Source organism: Polyodon spathula, chromosome 30, assembly GCF_017654505.1.
Source record: "Polyodon spathula isolate WHYD16114869_AA chromosome 30, ASM1765450v1, whole genome shotgun sequence".
Classification (NCBI taxonomy): Eukaryota; Metazoa; Chordata; class Actinopteri; order Acipenseriformes; family Polyodontidae; genus Polyodon; species Polyodon spathula.
Window position 1 is genome coordinate 4,566,857 of NC_054563.1, and position 10,112 is coordinate 4,576,968.

General features: G+C 37.0%; 2 protein-coding genes across 2 annotated transcripts; both read right to left on the reverse strand.

Annotated features, from left to right (window-relative positions):
* wdr73 (WD repeat domain 73) lies at nucleotides 1-3,929 on the reverse strand. Its single transcript, XM_041232690.1, has 8 exons — nucleotides 3,860-3,929; nucleotides 3,229-3,296; nucleotides 2,649-2,737; nucleotides 1,975-2,063; nucleotides 1,701-1,768; nucleotides 1,321-1,482; nucleotides 557-931; nucleotides 1-385 (listed from the first exon to the last, which is right to left on the reverse strand). Exons 1-8 carry the CDS (start codon nucleotides 3,919-3,921, stop codon nucleotides 150-152), a joined length of 1,149 nt encoding a protein of 382 aa, XP_041088624.1. The 5' UTR covers nucleotides 3,922-3,929; the 3' UTR covers nucleotides 1-149.
* A 2,015-nt stretch (nucleotides 3,930-5,944) lies between these two features.
* On the reverse strand, nucleotides 5,945-7,398 carry defbl3 (defensin, beta-like 3). The gene is made up of 3 exons (XM_041233296.1): nucleotides 7,317-7,398; nucleotides 6,764-6,875; nucleotides 5,945-6,427 (listed from the first exon to the last, which is right to left on the reverse strand). Exons 1-3 carry the CDS (start codon nucleotides 7,369-7,371, stop codon nucleotides 6,406-6,408), a joined length of 189 nt encoding a protein of 62 aa, XP_041089230.1. The 5' UTR covers nucleotides 7,372-7,398; the 3' UTR covers nucleotides 5,945-6,405.
* Between the last annotated feature and the right edge of the window lie 2,714 nt (nucleotides 7,399-10,112).

Consider the following 10,112-nt stretch of genomic DNA (forward strand, 5'->3'; position numbering starts at 1 on the left):
TATTTTCAGCATGCAAACTAGAAGCCCATTTATTCATTCATACATACAAAAACAATTAGAAAGCTGCTCTTATTGGTTTATAAAATTACATCAAGGTAATTAAAGCCACACTGTCTGTTCATATCAATACATATTATAGTTATACAACATTAGCTTTCCATTTTCTGGTCTATCCAATCCCAGACATGCAGTGACCCATTTGTTGCAGCAGATAATAAAGTCCTTGGTTTCCATGGATGCCACACGTGTGTTGTAACTACTGCTGAACTCCTGTCACCAGGGCCTTCAGCGATGGCATGTCCTTTATGAATAAACAGCGGCTCTTCTTCAGTGAATGTTGGGATCCAGGACTTTGTGTTATAGATGTGTACCTTCCCATTGAAACCTGATGAACCAAGACAAAATATGTCAAAAGCAATTTGCAACTCACCAAACACCAAATAAAGGGTACATAAATCAGACAAACTCAACACTGACAAATGATCTCATGAAAGATACAACATTTTTGGGTGTATGCATATATTCATGGGATACACCTACAGCATGCATTATTTACCTGAAACAGCAAGACAGTCATCCAAAGCAGGAGCCCAAGTCACAGTCATTATATTGTAATCCGAAGAGTCACAAGAAAGGTTCAGTTTGGCTTGACACAAAGGGCTACTTGCATCCCGCATGTCAGTAACAAGGACATGGCCGAACGAGGAAAGCCTTGCCACTCTGCTGGAGGCTGCATCCGATTCAGACAGCCGGTTCCTGAGTCCCATACACCAGTGAAGCCCTTCTCCCTGTGGGAGGAGCGTACAGGGCGTAGCCAAGCTCCCAGGCTGTCGCATATCTGCCAACCACAGGTGCCCTTTGCCCGAGCAGAGGAGAAATTCATCTTTACTCAGAAGCTCAAGACTGCTTACAGAATCTGTATTATCTGTATCTGCACAGGAAATCAGAACATAAAATAGAGATACAAGTAAAAATGCAGGTGTGACAAAAAATACATCTAGACAGGCAGGCACGTACTAGGTCTGTAAAACCAGCCGGGACTGTCACAAGTTTCAATGCAATTGGATAAAGGTTCTCTATATATGTATACAACTTAGAGGTATGGGCTCCAACACTATACCCCTGTCACTAATGATATGCATGCCAGTGGGGAAAGTAATGTGACTGAATCTATCCAGGTGGGCTACTTTATAGAGCTTAACTTAGTGTCTCAAAAGAGACAGTATCTACCCTCTTGAAACATTTTTGTTTCTTTCAGGTAAGTGAATGGAACATTTTTTATTAATGTTTTTTTTGTTTTGTTTTTGCATCTTTAATTACCCAGCGAGTAGACAGCTTTCTTGGACTCCAAATCTGTGACCTGTATGTCTTTGACCTTTGACCCGTGAAGGACACAAGGCGATCCTGAGTCACTGGTCGCAATCCTGCTCCAGTTCTTTGTGTGCTCTTTATTGTGAATACAGTGCAATGGTTTGATGACATCTACAGTTAAGATAGAAAAGGTAAATCAACTGTTACTGGGAGGGTGCTTCCAATACCAAATGAAGAAACGCAATCCTTTAACTTGACTTGATCTCGTCAACAAATAATTTAAAAAAGTAAAGATCTCGAGCAGGTTTTGAAATTAAGATTGCAATTCAACCAAATGAAGAAAAGTCTGCTCCCTTGTTAGTGAACCTTTGAAGGGGATCTGCACTCACCACTGCCATCTGCTCCAATTTGCCAGAGCTGTAGAGAACTGTCCGGAGGACCACTGGACACCAGAATTCTTACAATGGGTGAAAAACATAAAATATTGAAAAGCAGTAATATTCAGTCTCTTTGAACTCTGAGATTTAACATTACTTTACAGAGGCTGAATGTTGGTAATTTTGGTTCTACTACGGTCATAAATCACATTACAATCTCTTCATGAATATCGGGCTAAAACTCTGATAAACGTAACCAAGTGAAAACGAGGAAGATTTGAATTACCTGGTTCCTCGGATGTGCTTCAAACAACTAATGGGTCGGTCTGAGAAACCACCATGTACCACTTTAAAATCACGCTCAGGACACAGACCCTGAAAGAAATTATTCAACAGCAAATTGCATATTAGGTCTGACATCTTTAACTGAAAGACTGCTGTACTGAGAAAGCAAACAACAACACAACAAATGAACTGCCTTTGCTACAAAGTCTCTAAAAATATACCCTAACCCAAAACATGTAGAGAAGGCTGGCGATTATTATTTGATGTTTTACTGTGTTTTTAAAATAACAAAGCATAGTCATTTTAACATTGCTTCTTTAGGGTGTAATTTGCATGGTTCTGGTGACTTTTAATGTACATTTTAATGTACCATAACCTGTTACCATTATTTAATTTGAATCAAAGGGTTAATAATGTCACCTGAACCTGCATACCAATAGTAACCCTTAACTGCAACCCATCTTTTATTCTACACTGCTCCAAACAATTAGGTGACATGGTACTAAATTTCAGAGATGTGTTTACTGATATAATGCCAAACAAACCTCCAGGGACATTAAAAGTGTAGAACTGTGTCAGTATAAAAATGAGCTACCTTACATTTTATCAGCACTTACAAGAAGATGTGGCCAGTCTGACCCAAGGAGTACAAACCAGGCTTCTTACTGTACTTACCTGATTTTGCTTTGAATACAGCCTCTGAGGCAAGGCCAGCTCTAGAATTTCATTTCTACTGACACTTTTACAACCAGCCACACAGACACCTAAGAAAAAAAAAAAAAAACCCTTAGCATTATATTACTGATAACACATATCAACTGCAGCAAAGTAAATGATAACGTTGCAAAACTTAATGATAACATATATATATATATATATATATATATATATATATATATATATATATATATATATATATCTCTATATATATATATACACACACACTGTGATATACACATTAGTCGTTTCTTCTGAGTCTATTACATTATCTCAGTGAAGTAATCGTAAAATATTCCACCCCTCACCCTCCCCCTCCCCCCCAAGTCTTGGCTCAGCTCAATGCAATGTATTTATTTAAGCTGGATTTTCAAAGGGTGCAGTCGTGAATGGTAGATTTACCAACATACAGTCAATCAACAACGCATAACAAATAAAACAGTTTTAATGTATTATTCATTGTTTTACAACATTACTCTATATGCAACATAACAAAAAAAAAAAAAAATCTATGGAAAAAAAAAAGACCACAACATACTTTTCTCTCCAGTCCATTCAATTACTTGTGTGGTTTCCTGGAGCTCAAACACATGCAGATCATCGTACCTGAGAGAGAATAACATGCAAACTATAAGCGTTGTTTCAAAAGTGACTATATACTATATGCACAGTTGTCACATTGAAGCAGTCTAGTCCTGGCTAAGAGAACATAACCAAGTAATAGCTTTATATGCAAAATCTTTTGTGAAACTGAGGCATCTGTAACAATAGCTTTGGCGATTTATATGGAATGGCTCTCCCTATCAGTAGAGGTGTATTAATAGCCATCGCCACCAGGTGGTAGTGTTCACCATTGTAATACCATTGTCTTTCACACATACGGTCAACAATAATATTGGCACTCTGTAATTATACAACCCCGAAACCAATTCCAACCCAGTACTGTCCTGTAACACTGGGACCGACACAACTGCTGTTTAGCAATTTACAGCAAAATCCCTTTTCATCTTTTCTCGTACTATCGATATTATTTTACAGTTGTGTTTTATTTCGTGGTTTCTAACGATTCCCAGATTTAAAACGTGTTTTCTATTGTTTTATTATTATTATTATTATTATTATTATTATTATTATTATTATTATTATTATTATTTAACTATTAAGCTCACAGTTTAATCGACTCAATGAGCCAATCGTCCAACTCGTCTTCATTCAACACGTTGTGCTCCATCTTGGCATTTCAGGATATTAACCATATTTAACTGCTTCCGGCTCAGAGGGCGTGTTTATGAAAATGTGTCTTGATGTTGCTTAGCAATGAACACCGAGAAGCTGGTTGTGTGATGGAAAATGTAGTCCTAAATGTACACTGTACTATAATAATAATAATAATAATAATAATAATAATAATAATACACTCTAGTTATACAACAGTAAAACACAGGAAACAAAAAATACTGACAGTGGAAATTCCAAGAACATGAGAGAGATTATATAGAAAACTACAAGATAAAGGTTTTATTTCAAATGAGAAAACTCCATAAAGTTTAATCTTTTTTTTTTTTTTTTATCAGTTACCAGATTTCTTAAACTGTGTTTCTTTTTTAAATAACGTTGTTTTTTTTTTTGTTTTTTTTTACCCATTTTTTAAATGTTTTGACACAGTGCAGTATCAACTATTCACCCTAGTCTAGACCATACAAAAATATTTGCACAGTTTTCATCCACATTTGAAAACACCCAATCATAAATTCTGATCAATATAAAATCTATAAAGTCACGTGATCATTTTCTTGGATGATTTTTACATGTCTTAGTTTTTTTGATATTCCACATTTTCAGCAATTCACTAAAGAAAAACATAAACATATGCATATTAAATAGTAAACAGGAGGTCAATTTAATTTTATCTAACATAACTGTTATGAGAGTAAAAATAATATAATAGAGGGTTAACAAAGAAATAAATACCCTTAAGAATCCAGCTGAGATCAAAAGTTCATTCTTTATTGCCTCTAAAATCCAACGCTTGTTTGGACAGGGCGGCCATGGACTGATGTATGTGGTTAGCTGTTATATTATTGTGTACATAGAAAACCTTGTGAAAACAGATTTGTAGGGGGTTTACTCCATTGTAGTAATTTCACGCTGTGCTGGTTGAACTACAGAAGTACAAAGATTGAATGATAAAACTATGCACAATGGCCAGCACAGTGAAGCACATGTTTAAACATGACCTCGGGACATTAACCTTTACAAAGCTAGCTTGAGTGTTCCTTCTTCAAAATGGCCTTTTAAAGTTCTCAACTGTAACCTAGTTCAAATCCATATTTGATTTTACTGTAGGGTATTTTAAATGTGAAAACTAGAGGGCAAGAATTCTTTCAACAATTCTATTGCTTTGTATATTATTTGTGGTCTTATTCATGCTTGTTAAGCTACTTTTTCAAGTTACTACAACAAAAGGTTATGAAAACTGACAATAAGATACTATGTACTGCAGTGATTACCTGTGAGTATTGGATACCATTGTGGAAACGCTACTATACCAATGGATCATTCTAGTTGCCCTTATGCTACAAATGCCTCTCGGTAGAGAATCATTGCATTTCAGAATTTTTAGAAGGGTGCTTATGAGTCATGGGTGGACAGGGATCAGTAAATTAACAACGTGGCTGTCTGTTTTACCACTGACACCCAACAATAACATTGAGTCTGATTCTGACCTCATGACAAAAACAGACGCTTCGGTCGTCAAAGTTACAGTACTATTTAGATAGAACTTGAAGGAATGGGCGTTCAAGATGGACGTACTGTAGTCTTTTGAAACATACTGAATGTTTTATTTATTTATTTTTTACTTATGCAACAACCACACCAATGAAACATTATGGATGTGGTCAACAGGATATGTATTATTTAATGTTATGCTGCATGTAATGTTATGTTATGAATTTTTCAATTTCCAACAAGATTTTTATTATTTTAGCTTTATTTCAAAAAGACACTACAAAGTTTAAACTTGACTGTCATTTGAAAATGATGTTACTGTATGCTACAGAATGCATATTAACAGCTGGACAAAAAAAAAAAAACATGTGATTTTATGTTACAAAAACATGCATATCATCATTGCCATATTATAACACAGCCATTCTGTTGAGGATATTGAGTGTGCTGCAGTCAGGCGCTGCTGAAAACTGGGCACTGTTTAATTGTTTCAGTAAAAAAAACTTTTTATGGTGGACTGGTGGTTAGACTCTGAAATCATGACACTGGAGTTCTCCTGTTAAAAAAAAAGCACAGTTCTCCAGATTTCTTATCATAAAGGATATTTAGTGGAATTGTATAACCTTGATTAGGGTCTGTGTGTCTATGAAACCATTCATAGTTTAATAACCACTGCCAGTAATGGCAAGGAAGGCTCTGTAGAAACGCACAGCAGCAAGTTAACCCAGCCAAGTTATGATTTCTTGTCAAGCCAATCATTTTGAATTCTTCCTAGCATCTCTTCATTTATATTCAGCCAAACCTGTGTTAGATACCATAAGTGTGACCACTTGACCCTCACTGTGTATATACAGCATATTCCCATTATAAGCAGATATCATGCAGACACAGCTAATGTTTTAGTTACTATAGAGCTTCTGTGAAGAAAGACCCATCTCCATATGGTGTGTTGTCTTGCAGGTACCAGCTCTTTAGGTTGTGAGTGCTAATACCGTAATACACAGCATCTGAAAATATTAAAACAAACAACAACAATTAGCATTGCTCTATACATTATTAGCCTTAAAACTCAAATGATACAAATTTTTATATTTAGAGTACTTGCCTCATATTCCTTCCCCACCCATACACCCAGTAATATATACTTTGTTTCCTTTACATGATATCACACACTGTATGGTTCTGTTACATCCCCACATCTCTTTGCAGCCAGGGATATAAATGCTCCAACAAGCCATTTTAAAGTTGGCTAACTGACCACTAACTGCTGTAGGCTTTGCATACCACACCTCACTTGACGTAACATTTCTGCTTCATTTTCTGTTGGCCAGAATCTGTGGTACCTGAATCTGCGAGGACAGCCATGGTAACCCATAGCGTACTCGTGTGCATAGCAGAATCTGCGGCAGTATCCTCTCTGACCACAGGTCCAAAATGTCACGTCAGCTTCCTGACCTAGTCAGGGAATAAAAAGGAGTGAGTATGTTGGGTCTGAAAATACCTGATGAGGAAATTGGAGAGCAGGAACTCTTCCTCCCAAAGGTAATTGAAATTGACGTTCTTCTACCATTGCTTAAAGAAAAGCAGAAGGCTGTTCATTGTAGTAAGAGGGTTGTGCCATAAAGACAAGCAGGAGCAAATGCATCGCTTGGTGCAAGTAATGCTTACTATCTGTTTAAAGTTGTACCGTGTGAAGCCTCCTATTCTTATATACCAGCCATTTATCATAGTTTTCCAGGGAGTTTGTTTACATCATACATCTTTCTTCACTCCTTACCATGCCCGTGTTTCACTAGGCTTTACGGCACATTGCTATGCTTATTCAAAGATATACTCTCTAGCTTGCCACCTGTCAAATACTGTAAAAAAAAGACTGCAGGTCAACTGAGTACTTACTGTCTACAGCGGCCAGTAACAACAGCACAAGGAGAGCAAGGACCAATGTCTTCATGATGCTTTTTTGACACACAAGATCCCAGTTAGCAAAGCTAGTTGAGGGGTGCTGCATTTATACAACATTTACTCAAATTCCAGTGGGAGGAGTTCACAACAGTTGGATGGTGCAGAACAATAATGAGGGTTACACATGGGAAGCTTCTCGGGAAGATGTGCAAACAACTCCGAATTGACTTTCCCTTGAAGAAAATAATAAGTTGTATCTAAATATTGAGCTCTAGTCACAAAGCTTTAAGGCACATGTTAAAGTATTTATTTTTATTTATTTTTTTATTATTTGATATTCATGAAAATGTTTTGCTGCTTTAATATCAAAATGTAATTTATGCACAACTTAATTTTTTAAACAATTCACAAACTAAAGCTTTGTCAATATAGTCTAATCAAATAAGTAGGCTATTCAGCCTTGAAATATTGTGTTAAGAGGGAAACTATTCAGATGCAATATTCCATTCTTTTCACATCTCTTGTAAAGGGCACCAAAATACCATACCATTACCTCAGCATAGCAATTACCACAGCCAATTTGAACAAATATTGCATAGTTGTCCTGATATGGTAGCAGACTGGTAATAATGTTGTTCCATGGTATGTTAATGGTATCTATTTATACAGTACTATTGTGATATTGCTATGTAGAGATATGAAAATATTGCCACTGTGGTAACATTCTTTCCATAACTCATACCATTGTAGCTCCCCTCGTGCCTCCATGGTTGTACTAGAGTTTCTTCAGGGTGCTAGGCAGGTATTGGTATCAGGTCACAACAGTGTAAATTCAGTTTCAAAAGGTCAGGTCAGAGATAGTTCCTGAGTGTAATATCCGTTTTGCAGTCCTCTCGCCCAAACTGCACAAAATGACAATAATCCAACAAAAGATACCCTACACACAATGTATGGACGTATATAACAATGTATGGACGTATATATTTGAGGTATTGAGGGGCACGAATGTGGTCATCACTCAAAAAATGTTTTACCATGTCCCCAGAGATAAAGGGATTGCTACTGTACTGTTCTAAGAGTTACAATTTACTTCAATCATTCCTATCCTATTGAAAACTAGCCATGCTGTTAATGGCTCTCACTGTATTTCCTTATTTGAATCCTGTTTGGCTCCATGGCTCCAGTTTAAAACTCATCTTGTAAAAGGGGTGGTTTTGTATTGGATGTTGCTGAGGTGGGCAAATTGCAGCCAAACAGCTATTGTTTTGAGTCCCACAATGCCTGTCACATGAATTGCAGACCTGGGCTTAATTTTGTAATGCCTGCAGCAACTTCTATTAAAAAGCATATCTATCATGGATGGGTCTTAGAATCTTCTTCTAAAAGTTTATCATAGTAAATATCCACTGTATTTTTGCCATGTGTTTCCTTTGCTTATATGATGCTTCTAATTTGTAGGCATTTAGTATGCTTTGGTACACTTTTCAGATAGATAGATAGATAGATAGAGAAAATACATTAGAAGAATAAAATGATAAAACAAATCAACTAGAATGACCTCAGCTGGGCAAGGGCAATGCAATATTTTTTTTTTTTTTTTTTTTTTTTTTTTTATATAAATTTAGTCGTCTCCAATTTTTTTTACCCCAGTTTTCTACCCAATTTAGTGTGCCCAATTATTATCTGTATCCTCGGTTCAGCGCTCGCTCCGAAACGTTCTCCTGCCAATCCGGCATTTTTCGCACTGCGGATCCACAGCGAGGCCACCAGACCTATAGCGCCGGAGGACAACACAGATCTGGAGGCTCCACTGCAGAACCACAGGCGCCCTATCGGCCACAGGGGTCGCTGATGCGCGGTGAGCCGTGGATTCCCCTGCCGACCTAAGCCCTCCCTACCCCGGCAGGGCTCAGCCAATTATGCGCCACCCCCTGGGAGCTCCTGGTCCTTTTTGAGAATGTTGTTTGTGAAATCTCAGGAACTTGGAAATGCAGTCTTGGATAAAGAAGCACCTGCCAGACGAGCTGCTACTTTGAGCTGTCTATCTCCATTTTGTGTCCTCTTTCGGTAAATGTTTTAGACCTATCTTTCCTGTTCACAAAACAAACACTTTACACTCTAATTTTCTTCAAATATCTATGGTGCTGAGACAGCACTCTCAGCTCCTAGATGATCCTTCCAAGGAATCAGGCCCCTGCTAGACAGATAGAAAGATATAGACAGGCTTTAGGCACAGGTGTGCAGTGACTGTTCATCTATTGCTTTGTGAATAAACAATGACAACTGACAGGTTTCCATCTAGTTTAGGGTTATACAACACCCTGTGGCCATCTGGTGTATATGCATACGCACACGTTCAGATTAGCTGTGTAAAACTGCTTTCTCCTAAATGTTTTTTTTTTTTTTTTTTGAATGGAAAATTATGTCTGCTAAATATATAAAGTGAACAGAATTGACCTTGACTCCAGGGAACATCACATTATATTGTGCAAAGACCCCTCTTGATGCACTAAATCATGCAGCTTAGAACATGACAGTGCTTTAACTATACACATACACACACACACACACACACACACACACACACACACACACACACACACACACACACACACACATATATATATATATATATATATATATATATATATATATATATATATATATATATATATATATATATATATATATATATACACGCACACACATTATCACACAAGCTAAGTCATAGAAGTGATATACAGTTAAACTTCAAACAAGAGATTCCATTATCCAGAAAAGGGGTCCCTG